The sequence below is a fragment of the Lepisosteus oculatus genome, chromosome 20 (genome assembly GCF_040954835.1).
Source record: "Lepisosteus oculatus isolate fLepOcu1 chromosome 20, fLepOcu1.hap2, whole genome shotgun sequence".
Classification (NCBI taxonomy): Eukaryota; Metazoa; Chordata; class Actinopteri; order Semionotiformes; family Lepisosteidae; genus Lepisosteus; species Lepisosteus oculatus.
Window position 1 is genome coordinate 16,779,736 of NC_090715.1, and position 14,152 is coordinate 16,793,887.

At 39.5% G+C, this 14,152-nt stretch overlaps 1 protein-coding gene across 3 annotated transcripts in view; it reads right to left on the bottom strand.

Moving 5' to 3' along the window:
* The window catches only part of irf8 (interferon regulatory factor 8), a 54,109-nt gene that overhangs the window by 23,944 nt on the left and 16,013 nt on the right, over positions 1–14,152 (bottom strand). For 2 of the 3 annotated variants that reach the window (XM_015368132.2, XM_069181329.1), the window contains 2 exons: positions 10,989–11,063; positions 10,286–10,457 (listed from right to left, as the gene is read on the bottom strand). In XM_015368132.2, coding sequence (XP_015223618.2) covers positions 10,286–10,457; positions 10,989–11,063 — 247 coding nt within the window. Of the gene's footprint in view, positions 1–1,651; positions 1,756–10,285; positions 10,524–10,988; positions 11,064–14,152 lie in introns of all 3 variants that reach the window. The other variant, XM_069181330.1, reaches the window with a different exon arrangement.

Below are 14,152 nucleotides of genomic sequence, written 5' to 3' on the forward strand. Positions count from 1 at the left end.
CATTTGTGGGATATTCTGGAACACCCCAACCAGGCATGAGCTGCTTGACTTTCTCATGTCTAGGTGCTGACAGATGATGCATCGTCGGGATTGTGAGCTATTCTGCTGCCTTGCTGGCTCATTTCTTACCATACAGACCTGCACTCACCTTTATTTCCACACAGTGCTTGCAGTGCACTGACTGTACTGCGCCAGACTATGCTGCAGTAAACAGATTTATCTTGCTGAGTACTGTGGCGGCATTACTTAAGCAGCATAAAGGAACAGACTTCTGAGGGTTATCAACTGGATGGCGTAACAGATGCACTTGCTATCCAGCCACGAAAAAAGGAGTAGCCATGGACTAGTATTAAAACAACTGAAAAGTCCGTTTTCACAAAACGCCAAAAAACAAAAGGCCATTGCGTAGCAATAGCCAGTGTCTGTTAAATACATAAACTAACCAATGCAGTGAGTGTAATTTTACACTGGGTTTGTAGCAAGCAGTTTATTTATGTAGTGACTGTGGTGTTCCAGTTTTTGTAATTCAGAGGTAACAAACCAATCAATTAAATTTAATCTACAAAGCAAACTGATGAAGGTCAATAATGGGAATATATAAAGAATAACAATATACATTAAGCACATTAGACATTTTGTGTTCTAACTACATTTTTTTTCTCAACTTAAAAAGAACTCAACTGAACTGCTTTCCTTTAACTCGACGCAATGACAATTTACTTGAGACAGCCTGGTACAGTAGATACCCCTCAAACCACACGGAAACAAAAGATGACCAGGAACAAGAAACACTGAGCTAGCTTCTCAATTCTCATTTCTGAAGTCGTGGAACAGCTGGATACAAGCTTTTGTTCACAACAATAACAAAACAGCTATTTGAAATTACAGTAAACACACGGTTTTTAACAGACAAAATCTGGTATTTTGTCTGTAAAATGATCAGTTCTGGACTTTCCCCGTAACGAATAGCTTACGATGAGACGTTTGTGTTTTTTTCAGAAAACATTTAAAATACGCACTTTCAAAAAACGTGTAAAAATAACCAAAGTAAGAATAAATACTATGTAGAAATGATAGTTTTAAAAATCAGAAATATCAAAGGTGCTTACGATGGATGATGTTTGCATTTCTTAAGGTTTAGGGAATACAGTATAATTGCAACGCGCGAAATAAAAAGATTGTATATTTATGATTAAAAAACACTGGACCAACTTTCATCGACTCTGTTGATTGCACCCGTTTAAAAAAATCAGCACTCTAAGTTTTTTGAAAAAGTCAAAAGATTCATAAAGCCCATATAGTATTTTTTTTACTCTCATATAGTAGTGTTTTGGAGATGGAAAAAACATCATTCGTGCTTTAACAGATATTCGACAGTATCATCCCCCCTTCCGCCCGTTAAGGCTTGACGGTGATCGCACGTCGTATTTGCGGATTTCCATGTCAGAAGCCAGCTGTGGTTGAGTATTCACGTAGACTTGCACATCGACCCGTCTAATGACGAGGCTTGAGTTCCCGTTCATTAGCTGCCGTTTAAAGGAAAATGCAACAGAATACTGGCAACATATGCTAACCTTGGGCGTCACTAAGTAAAGTGTGGCGCAGAGGTGCAAATACACACACAAAAAAGGAAAAAGTCTGAGCAACTTACCAGTTGAATGAACTGAGAAGTGTTCATTATCGAGAGGCACGATGTCATCTGTGATTGGGGATTCGGGCGAACGCCAATGCCCAGGCACGCCGCACACGCTAGGCCTGAGGAAAGGGCGCAGACAGCCTTCGTGTACAAAATTTCAAACCGCCCCTCTCTGTAGCTTTTCTGGAGACCCGGTGTTTAATTTGTTGTCAGTCTGACCGAGAGCAAAATCAAACGCTTTGCATCTCGTAATTATTCCAGATAGATAACGGCTCTACAGGGGCTGTGGAGTTGAATGGGTGTTATCGAGGAGCTCACCGGATGAAAAGAAAGAAGTAGGGTTCTTTAAAAGTGAGTGCAAGTCACAGTCTGAACCAGCTGTTTTGCATTTGTATTAATTGAACAAGATGAGGCTTATGTCCTAATGAATACCAGTGCAGATTCAAATTTAGCTAACAGTAAAGTTAGACCACATCATTACCTTAGCACTGATCTGGCTGTTTATTACGGAGCGTGAAATAAGTGTTTTAAGACAAGTGTGCTACTTTAACATGACGTCAACAGTACATTCTCCTTGCCGTTCGCATGTGCACACGTCTGAGTTGTGAAATCAGGGGGTTTTACTCAACATTTCTGAAAGAAGGTGGGAAAATCACTTGTTACTTATCAACGTGAACGTGAAACGCAAAGGAACCTGTACTGTAAATGTAGTTTTTGTAGTTACATTCTACAATATTAAATATCTTCTTTGAGTATTATACATTCGATACTAAAAGGAGTTAACAGCATTAAAAGTGTAGCTTTCTACAGTTTGATCAATTCCCCCCCAATAAAATCAAATAAATGTAAATCCAATAGCACCTTGTGTGATACTGCATTCCTCAGAAAGAGGAGAGGCCAGTGGGAAAGTCTGCAGCTCTTGACCAGATCTCCTCATGGTTGGCAAAGCTACATGATGCAGCAGCAGGACTCCGGGGAACTGCACCCTTGCACTGAGGGACACAGTGATGCTGCTGCGATACTCAGCTCACTAGCAGTGCCTTTTCATGGGTATGTGCCTTGGGCAGTTGTTTTACGCGCAGCCCAGTATGACTTTCTGTGCCAGAAATACCTTACAGTCCATCTTCAGAATTAACACCGCACTCTTTTAAAGCTGGTAAACATCTGAAGCAGATAAGAGAAGATCATCCACTTTGGAACACAACTGTGAGCAAGCTCTTGAAATCAGACAATAACCACCATACGGGCAACAACGTAACAAAATTTATCACCCACAAACATGAGTTACATAGTGTTCCAAAGAAGTTTCTTGCTAATTGTCCATGCTGTTATTGACAAATATATTCAAAATGAGGTGGAAAATGGCCCTAAAGTGGTTCATTTAAAAAACTTCCTTGGCATTTTACTCCTCAAATAACCAGTTACCGAACCGTTTTTCATATAACAGTTCAATACTTAAAAGATGCAATTAAAATTACCAAATCATGGTACAAAAATTAATTATTTAGCATTTACCAAATGTAAAGGTCACTCTCTGTAACTCTGTGATGCTAGCAGGTAGGAATTAAAGTGCAAGGTGCATGATGATTGAAACAGAACTTTCTAACAAGACATTCTTCTCCAGATCGCTTGCCTCATGGGCGTAATCAGCTTGAATAGTAGGGGTGGCACTTCACTAACAGACACCAAAAACAGCTGCACGTTCCTGAACAGCACAAACCCGTTTGGGTATAATGAAGGCATGCAAGCTCAGGCTGTGCCCTGTACACATGCTGGAAACCTGCCTTTCAGGTCTGGAGAGCAACACATTCTCAAGATGCTGTGCTTCTTTTCATGAAGATTGCACGCCATGTTCCAGTTCCCTGTCCTCAAATGATCTTCCCATTTGTTTGCGACTGGCTCTGAAAGCAACTTGATGCCATGACATTGGAACTGTTTGGGGGGATACAGGACTGAAACAGCTACTGTACATCAGCAACACTAACCAAAGACTGCCTCTCAGAGGACAGAAAATTACATTAAAATAGTTTAAGGACTCATATTTAAAAAAAATCAAATACTGCTTGGGACAGTACACATTTTGAAGATGTTTGCCCCCAATAAAAGTCTAGCAGCCGTGATCATGTGTCAAACTGATTAACTAAAATGCTGAATATTAAATAAAGAAAAGGTTACTCTGCAGTCCTTTGGCAGAAGCTCGATGTCTGACCGGAAGGCGGGTGGTCAGGTCAGCCCAGTCCATCACAGGAGTACAGCTCCCCTCTATTGTGGACATCTTTACAACATTTTTCTCAGGAAGGCTGGAAGTATTGCTAAGGATAACACTCATTATGGTCTGTCATTTTTCTCCCCCATTCCCTCTGGTAAGCATTATAGGAGCATAAAAGCACAGACATCCAGATTCAGAGACAGTTTCTTCCTACAAGCTGTCAGATTACTCAACACTACCCCTGCCACACATAAGTTGTATGTTATTTAAATTGTTGTTGATGCTGCTGCTGTTCTGTGTCTGTTTTTGGTGATTCCTTTAGTGTCTTTGTATTGGAGCACACATGCAAATAAGCTTTCCATTGCACTTGTGTATACAGTATGACAAACTGAACTGAAACTTATCTGGTGTATGGTTTTAGTCATTCAGTTTATTTCTAGGATATCATCGTTATCTTTCCAGACTTCAACTATTTTACTACTGTTTAGCTTCAGACACAGCTTGGCAGTGAGATTTGAGGGAGGCCTTCACGATTGAGGAAAGTAGGAAAAGTGAGGCAAGTGGGAAAGTGAACCAGAAAACACGAGATCTGTGGTCTCTGGAATTTAGCCAAACTATATCAAACTATAGCAACTCAAGAATAATACATTTTCAGTCTTGAATCCAGCGAGAGCTTGTGCAATGTGGTTGTATAAAAATATTTTAAGCTGTTACTTTAAAGTTGTTACTTTATAAAATGTTGCATAATACATTCCAATAAAACAAAAAGGGGCCAAAACAAGTACAGAGGAAAGTTTCTACAGAGTCAGTGACTTTACTGGAAACAGAGCATTTCAGAGACATATCAGATCCTTTTCAGAAATCTGAGCTACTGCACTTACATTCTGTAAATTCCTAGACTAGGAATGCCTTGCATTCCTAGTCTGACCTATACTGTTCAAGTAGCATATTTGTTTCCGAAGAAAACAACATTTCGGCTGTGGTGAGAAGGCTCCACAGCCGAAACGTTGTGTTTTCTTTTTTCTCTTTTCAGCATGGAATAAACCTATTACTTGTTCCCCAATAATAACTATGGTCATCTACATAGTAAAAAATGCTATTATACCAAATATGCAGAAAACATCTGACTCAGATCTTTATCACAGCTTTATTTCCATAAGACCCATTAAAATACATTGTATTTTGGCAAAATTCAAACTTATTGGAACTGGTCCATTTTTGGTCAATGTATAAAGTAAAACATGATTTCCGTAAACTATTACTAATGAAATTATCCGATGTTATATTAGACAATCCAATACTTTGTGTAATCTGTTGGATCTTATTGAGATGCACCTGAATACATCTTGCAGTGTGTTAGTGAAGCAGAGTAAAGCAGTATTGCAGATTGCAAATCTTGCAAATCAAAAAAAAAAAAGATTAGTCTTATTGTCAAATTGCACAAAACTGCATAGGCACTTTTAAAAACATCCTGATGACTTTGAAAAGAATGGCTTCAATACAAAAATAGCCAGAGCCTTTGAACTGTCGTGGTCAATGTTTCTTTAGCCCCTCAAAGTAATTACATCCTTACTGCACACAATCAGTGACCTTTCTTTTAACTTTAAGGGGATACAGAACCATTTAGTTTCAGTTCCATGAAATCACAATATTTTAGACAACAAAAGTAGCTTGAGGCACGTGAGAAAGCAATTGATGGGCCTCATCACTTCAGAGTTCAAGCTAAAAAAGGCTCCATGTGGGAAAGGAACGTACGACAGGAGAACGGGTCAAAGCCGAGAGGTGAGGTCACTGGGAGGTTTTGGAATCTGCTGTCAGCTCACTCCTGAAGTACAGCTGAGGCATGCTGTTCAGCCTTCACTGGCCCAAGTGATGACTGTGAACCAGTAAAAGCACACGCAAAGCAACACCGAGTGTGAAAGGATTCAAAATGCAAACATGCACTTTGGTATTTAAACAGAGGAAGTGAAACTAGAGAGAAATGTACACTCTTGTGAAAAAAGATGTTTTTTAAGCTGATGTATTGGTGATATCCTTGATACAGAAAACAACTAAGCTTCTCTTATTGATTGCTAGCTTAATTGATAATAATGACTAATTGAACATTTTATAATATATTCCTTAGAATTTTCCAAATGCCTGGTCATCATTCAGATGATGTTTCAACAAAAGCATGAAGTCGAGGTGCAAATGGTGAGAAATATCCTATGCCTCTTATAACAGCAACAAAGTCACAAAGGGAAGTAAAATGTGACATTAAATCAGGTAAATTAATATTTGTCATATTATACAGGGCTGATCAGAAAAGGTCTGCTGTGGAGGTCAAGGGGCTAGTAGCAGGTCTGTCCACTACCGGAAGCAACACAAGCTGCATGTCAAAGACATGGGCTCTTGAGTTCTGTCCATTCCTCTCATCGAGCCTGGACAAACACGTGAATCTGAGCCCTAGATGTCAGACATTATCCCAGCTCATCACACAAATGCTCAGTGACAGAACTGTCACATTCTCATCTTGAAGGAAAGACTTTCACATAGCTTAGAAAGCAAGTACTGCTGTTCTGAAATGCCTTAAGTCTAAATGTGTCCACTCTTTGAACACCTGTGGCTGGGTCAATTTTTCTAAAAGGTTTTCACTTTCTCGTTACTTTCAAGAGAGCACCTTTAATACAGATGTGTACTTATGTCCATCACTTGCTTATACAAATAATGAAAAGGTCACACAAATAATGAAAGTGCAATATTCTCCTGGTGGGAGCTGGATCGAAACCAGAGCTCAGGATTTTGACAGGTATACGCTGTGCACCTCTCTTGCTGAAATTATTGCTGAAAAATAATTTACACTTGTCCATTTTGGTTTCTCCTGTAAAACACTATTTTAAGCCAGACATACAGCTCAGGCTTTTCCTCATTCAAACGGCAGGAGAAGTGCTTAGTAGATTATATCACAAACTGTCCAATAGAGAAGATTTCATCTCTGACACAAACTTAATGGGCTGTTGACAGCCACAAAGAAACAATTAAAAACAGAGATTATCAGGCCTTCCTGACAGGCCGTGTTGCAAGTCAGTAACAGTAAAGCTGGCTCATGTGACCTGCCAGATTGCTGTATTGCAACTCCTGCATACCCCATCACCACTGCAGAGTTCCCCTATTGAAACACTCATTTCCACAGCCGCAGGAGTTAATCTGGGGGCTCTACCATATGATCATACTGAACCATCCAGTCACTCTAAATAACAAAGACACAGGAGTTCTGAGTTAGTCTTTAAAAATGTCATAACAGTATTAAAAAAACATCTCCTTCTAAACAGGAAACTAGTTTTCATAGCAGCAAACTATGATACACTGCATAATATAATAACCTATTATACACTTGATAGAGCATTCTACACTTATAAAAGCCTTTAAAAAGTGTCCTGTGACTGGGGACACCTGCAAGAGGGGTGACCCTTCAAGATGATGATTGACCATGGTCACAGCTACTTGGCCATTAAAAACCCTATTGACCTTTCTTTTTTTTTACGGGTGTGAGCTCCAGGGTCCTGGCTGCAGTGTACTCCTGACTTGCACAGTCTAGCTTCCCTGAAGCAACCCCTAATCTATCAGACCTGCTGTGCAAAGGGGCAGCTGGTGCACACTGTATCTTCAACAGCTGCTGTGCATTAAGAGGTCCCTTTTTCAGATATAAAGCATGATGAAAATGAATCATTTTAAAATGATTTTAAAAAGTATATAATTATAATAACTATTTCCTGAAATGCTGTTTGGTTTCAACACGTAAAGCACAGAAATTCAGATGTAACTTGAAAGGTGCAGAGACAATAGTTAGAGGTTTTAAGAACATTTATAAACCAATGGCAATTTAAGAGACAGGATTTTCCTTTTCCTAGACCCTCTTGGCCGTTTACTTAACTTGCTACAATTATTCATACGAGCAACCAGAACATAGTAGAGTACAGAAGAGGACTACTATTCTACTCCATGCTGAAAAAAGTAGACACCCGAAAAAGGCTTCACAGCTGAAATGCTGTGTTTCTTTCTTCTCTTTCCAGCAGGGAAGAGACCTTTACTTGTTCCTTTGCAGCCTGCACATGCTGACGCAGCTCCCTGCTTGAACTACTATTCCACTCTAATCATTCTTCTCCTGACCTACTGTACACTGTATAGCGATGATTTAAATTTGCATATACTTTAGTTAGTAAACTAGTTAAATATGCATTTGCAACAAAACAGAGGGAGTGGAAAACACAGAAATAGAGGCATTGTTGAAGGGTCTTTGCTCTGCAGGAAAGCATGGAAGAGATCTGGCTTTTGGTGCAACTCCTATATACAGTACACCTCAGGAAAAAGTGTACACACAAAGGTCATACAGAATGCATGGGAACTAAATTTTAATCCAGGAAATTTATAATCAAACTTTACAATGCACTACAAAGATCTCATTTAGAACATGGTTTTCAGTTTTGATCTCCACATCACAAAAATTATATTTTTTTGTTAGTAGGTTTCAGAATTTGTTCAAAGGCAACAAGGAACAAGAATGACTCTTGTTTTCTGGAAATCACTGTATACAAACAGTTCAAAGTAACTAAATCTCTGCAGTCTAGAACAAAGGAGACTGAGACAATATTTGATCAAAGTACATAAAGTCCTGGGATGGGTATGAACAGCATTAAGCCAGGGGACTATTTTACATTCAATAGTAAATCAAGGACATGAGGACACAACCAGACTCTCAAAAGGCATTCATTACGGAGACCAGGAAATACTTCTTAACTCATGGAGTAGAGCATCTGGAACAGGCTTCCTAGCCAAGAGGTTTGGGGCCCAACCCTATAAAACTGAAGTCTTTCAAAAATGCTTGGATTCATTATTTGATTCACTTTGCTAAAAAACTCCCGAACAAGCTCAATAGGCTGAAAGCCTACCAAAGGGAGGAGGCTATTCTTATAAAACAAGGGAACAGGAAAAACGAATAATCTGACACTCCGAGTCAGGCAGATGGAAATGGCTTCTGAATTTCTGCTTTACCTGTGCATCTGAAAAGGTCAACAGCCGAGATGTTTGTTTTTGAAGATGGGCTGCTGGGATATCACCTGAGTTATCAACGCAGAAGGAAGTGTGTTAAGAGACTGATCCCCTATAACATCATTGAAGTTTCTGGAAGATTAGGTGGATGCCAGATGAACAGTACAGGGGATGTATATAACATTATTAAGAAAACAACATTGGCTCATCTTAAAACAATTTGCCTTTCTTATTAAGAATACCCTCAGCATTCTAAAATATCCCCCACTATGTCATCAGTTCTGCAAAATACCACTCCAATCAAGCATTATTATGATTATCTTGAACAATACATTTTCTTTCTTTTTGTCAAATTCAGTTATGCATTGTCTAATCCAAGTCTTAGAATGATTTTCTATACTTTTCACATTGCTATCACAGTTACTGTTGATAAAGAAACTTTTGTATAAAAGAAAATTTCCTGCCATCAGTTCTGGCAAAGCGAAAAAGAAGTGTTATTCACGCTTATTTATATACTCATGCACACAACAGATTGCAGAGCTGTGTCAGATTGAGAGCTCCAAAGGAACAAATTGAAGACAATCAACAATAAAAAAGCTCAAGAAGAAGAAAAGACAATACCTGAAGACTCCAAACTGAAATGTCATCTTTTCACTTTTGAGAGTGGAACATCTGCTTGTTCCTTTACTCAATACACTGTGTGTAGACAAGATAGATATAATATACATGCATCTTCTAACTGCTTTAGCCAATACAGGGGCTTGGTAAACAACTGGCACAAGGACAGATAACACTGGATGGGACCAGAGACCAGAGCATGCAGAGGAAGCCAACACGAACACAGGGAGAACATACAAACTCCACCCGGACAGCAGCTCAGGTCAGGAACTGAACCCAGGGCAATGCTGACCACTGCACCACACTGCCACCCATATTATATACACTGGTGTACAAATGTCTTGTACTGGTCTTTTAACTCAATGCTTTTTATTCTTTATGCAGAAAGCCATTATGATCTTCAAGTAAATTTTAACCATTTTAAGATCACAGATACAGATCGATCCGTATTGTGTCGTAGCAAAAAGTAGCCTTTCATCCTTATGGGTGTGTAGAGATGAACTCATGATGTAATGACAAGGAATGCCCCACAATTAGTCAGTTTCTGGTATAAAGAATTAGCTACTGCAGCACTTCATATTGGCTGCTCATGTACAGTGTGAATAATAGATGTGAAATGATGAGCTCAGTTTCTTTCTACCCAAACTAGGCTAGTATAGTGCTGGTTGTGTAAGGGCCCAGGGAGGTTCAGTTATGAACTTGGCACTCCTGAGATTCTTGAAGTGCTCCTTCTGTTAATTGCTTACCCAGCCAGGGAGACCAGAGGCCGTGAGGAGGGAGAGGAGGGTGCTTACCTCGGGGACGAGGGTCATCTGGAATTCTTGCAGCTGCTGCTGAAAGCCGAAGTTGGGCCCGACGAAGGAGCGGACAGCCTTCACCGCGGAGAGGCACTCCTCCCAGCTGTAGCTGGTCACAGTCATGAGGTAGGCCACCACCACAGTGGTGCTGCGGGACACTCCAGCCAGGCTGCCCCCAGAACACCAGAGGGGCCATCAGAATCACGCGGGAATCTTTTAAATGGCCTTTCAGACACTGATAAACAAGAAGGCCATGACATCACAGATGGGATGTTTTCTGCGCTGCTGGTAAATTCTGAACAATACCCAGGGTTTTTTTTGCCTTCCAAAGTTTGTGTGAAATTTTCAGCCGAGTTCAAAAAGTCTAACCGATAGAGACTCAAAGTGTAGTGAAATGCTGTGGTTCTCCACATACTGTGTCTCCTTTCACATCCTCCACAACACATTTTAAGATTTTATGTTTTTCCTCTCATCTCTAGGAAGAAAAACGATAAGAGCAATGTCTCCTGGATTAAAAAGCGGCATAAGAAATGACAAAAAAAAATACTTTGTATTTTGTATTTTTGTAAGTGTAAAATAGCAGCTGCAGCATTTACTGTTTCAAGTATTTCCAAATCTGTGTGTCACGCTAATCGAGAAAGATTTCGAACAGCCAGGCGTGATTGCAGATATTTCACACCAGGACTGGCAAAATACATACCAGTGAACGAGACAGGAACCTCCACTCAGTCGGCACTCATGGATAAAGCTTATGCATTCCTTGAAATGCTGGATCCTGAAATAGAGGAAACAAAACATTATGACCTAAACTCCTGCTGAAGCTGAACGTGAACTGTAGTGAAAGTTATCCCACAGCAGTACAGCCTGTGCTTGGAACCAGTGTTTCAGGATACGAATGGAATGAAGTGCATTAAAAAAAAAAAGACTGCAAACTTTCTAAAAAGGGCTAAAAGCCACATTTCACATTTGGGTATCAATGGAAGAATAAATGTATTTCCTATTTTCCATCCATCCAATTTCTAATTGCTTCATCCACTTCAGAGTCAAGGTGGGTACACCTTGGAGGGGACAGCAGCCCAGGGCAGACAGACACACACACTCACACCAGGGCCAACTTTCCCTCAAGCAAATTCACCTACCAGCATGTTTTTGGACTGTGGGAGGAAACCCACACAAACCCAGAGGGAACATACGAACTCCACACAGACAGCTCCCCAGGCCCAGAACTGAAGCCAGGGCCCCAGCACTATGATGCAGCCATGCTGACCACTGCGACACCATGCCGCCTTATTCCTCTTCTATAGATCTTAAAGGATTTTTATTTGCAAAGTACTAAATGTACTAAATATTTTTCTAGAAACTCATCTTCAAAACCGTTTTCCATACTTTATCTAAATATCTGGTTTAGAAACTGAAAAAAAAAACGTAATTTTGCCTCAAAACCCTCATAGAATTAATCAATAAGTCAGACTGCTTACAGAATATTCCAGGGAAGTCAGGTTAATAAAACCTGAAATTTGCCAGGTGACAAAAAAAAACCCTCACGTCTCTCTTGGGAATCCTGCCAAAAATACCAGAACTTCCTGTTCAGACTTGAACAGAAGCAACTAAATATGAATTATAATGACACATTTGGGAAGAGAACTTGACACCGCCGATGTCATCAGATTTTTTACTAAACTGACAGGTTAAAATCCCAAGTTCTAGTGAAACTGCAGTAATGCTCAGACTTTTTCTGAATCCCTGATCACCGGTGAGGTCATGCGAGTGTTTAACAGTGCTCAGTCCACTGTGTGTGGACCTCTTCCTTCAAGTGTGTTCATGGTGAGCCAGGGCAAATATTAACTGGAACTCCAATTAAGACGTGCAGGTGAATATTTTAACAGCTCTTTGTAAAACAACAGCTTTTTTAATGTGCCACATAGATGTAGCTTACTTGGCCAAAGTACAAACACACAGCTGCTTCACGTCCTTGTACTCAATCTATGCAACAGCCGAAAGAACACACCTGTCGACATCACATCCGTCTCATTTTACCTGTCGCACAAGTACTTTACAAAAAAACTCAAATTAGATCTCAGTCTGCACCAAGGGGAAGGGAGCACATACTGTATAACCACACAATTCTCAATTCCATTCTTTGAAAGTGCTTGTTTCCCCTTTGTCATCATTGCTTCTGAACTTCAACTATATTACATTTATTGGGTGGTGTTGCAGAAGAAGATATTCTACCAAACTGGAAAGAGCAAACCTAGGCTTATTTTCTCATTCAATAAATATCATGTGGCAGTTCTGTTGAAATCCTGCACTGCAATACATAGAAAGACATGGCATTTGACAACAGCTAACTTGTACTTTATTACAGTACATTAAACCCGTTCACGTTATGGGTAACATTTTTAAAATGGCCTTGGAATCTAAAATTAATTTAATTAATTAAATTATTCAGGGAAAAACATTTCAAAAGAACATTCCTGTGAGTAGAAATGGACAATCACACTTCGACTAAAAATAAGTTGTTTTTTTAAACATTGTGCTCTCAGTTTGAAGAATCCATTTCACCCTTCACCAATCATGATTTAAACTTACCATTGGGAAATCTTAGAAAAAAAATTGCACAACAGAAGAAAAACATGGTTTTAAAGTGTTGCTCTTAAAAAAAGTCATTATTGCTCAAGCACTTAACACCAGACTGCAGTTAAAATAGATTGGTGCATGTATGTTTTTTTGTTCTGGGATACAATTTTTTTAAAAGATGTCCTTTCAGCACTTTTCTCTTTCACAGCCAGAGATTTCCGGACTTCTTTTGTTACTGTGTGCAGAATTTCTAGATGGAGTCATTATTTGTGGTTTCTTAACGTGCTTGACTAAAATATCACTAAAACAAAAGTAATATTTACACTAAAAAACACAACGGATTAATTATTCGTTTAAATACACCCATCAAGGGCAGATCTCTTCACAGAACAGCTGGTAGATCAAACACATCACACTCTGCATGCACAGTAAAGGCAACACAACTGTACAAAAATATTAAGACTGTTCAATAATAGGTCAGATAAGAAGACTTATCAGGTAACTACCAGCATCAACACTGCGGCTTCAGAGTATTGGTTCTCAATTCTGGTGCTGAAGGACCGGACGTCAATCAACCGTTGTTAAATGACACATGTATCAATTTCTGATAAACCGAAGAAGGTGGGAGCAGATAGAGATTTTCCCTTCTGCTTCTCCCCAGAAGGTTGCACTAAAGCTCTTGCACCTGAACAACAGGAGGGCTCAGACACAGAAATTGCCATGGCTGGAGTGTTTCCAGCTATTCACACATTTTGTGGAGAATGTACATGGTATTAAATTCCCCTGGAACAAGACTTCTCAGTTCATATCACCCAGGCTGCACTGCTGTTAAGAGTTCTTAATTATTTAGCTGAAACCCAGACGTGACTGAATTTACTTTGTGTTGCTGTTCTCACATTCTCATGACTTGAAACAGTCCTGTTGTACTCTTTTGAACTTTTTTTTCATGAAACAGTTTTCTTTGCTGAAGCAGACTGTGCTGATAGTGACCATTTTGGCCTAGTTAAAAATAAGTGCATACACTCTTTGTTAGCCCTCATGTATTCTGTAGATGTTCATAAAAAACAAGTTACAAAAATGCCCCATCTAGTACAGGATGTCCTGTTTATACCAACTCTAATGCCCTCATACTTAAATATAAACTTGAATTTGTAAATTATCTATATGGGGTACTGTCATCACAAGCTAGAAATCAATATAGCAAATCCTGCAAAACTCCCAATAAACATGGTTTGCTTGTAATCTTGACTACAATGACTTTTGTAATCTGTGTGAAATAAAGCTGAT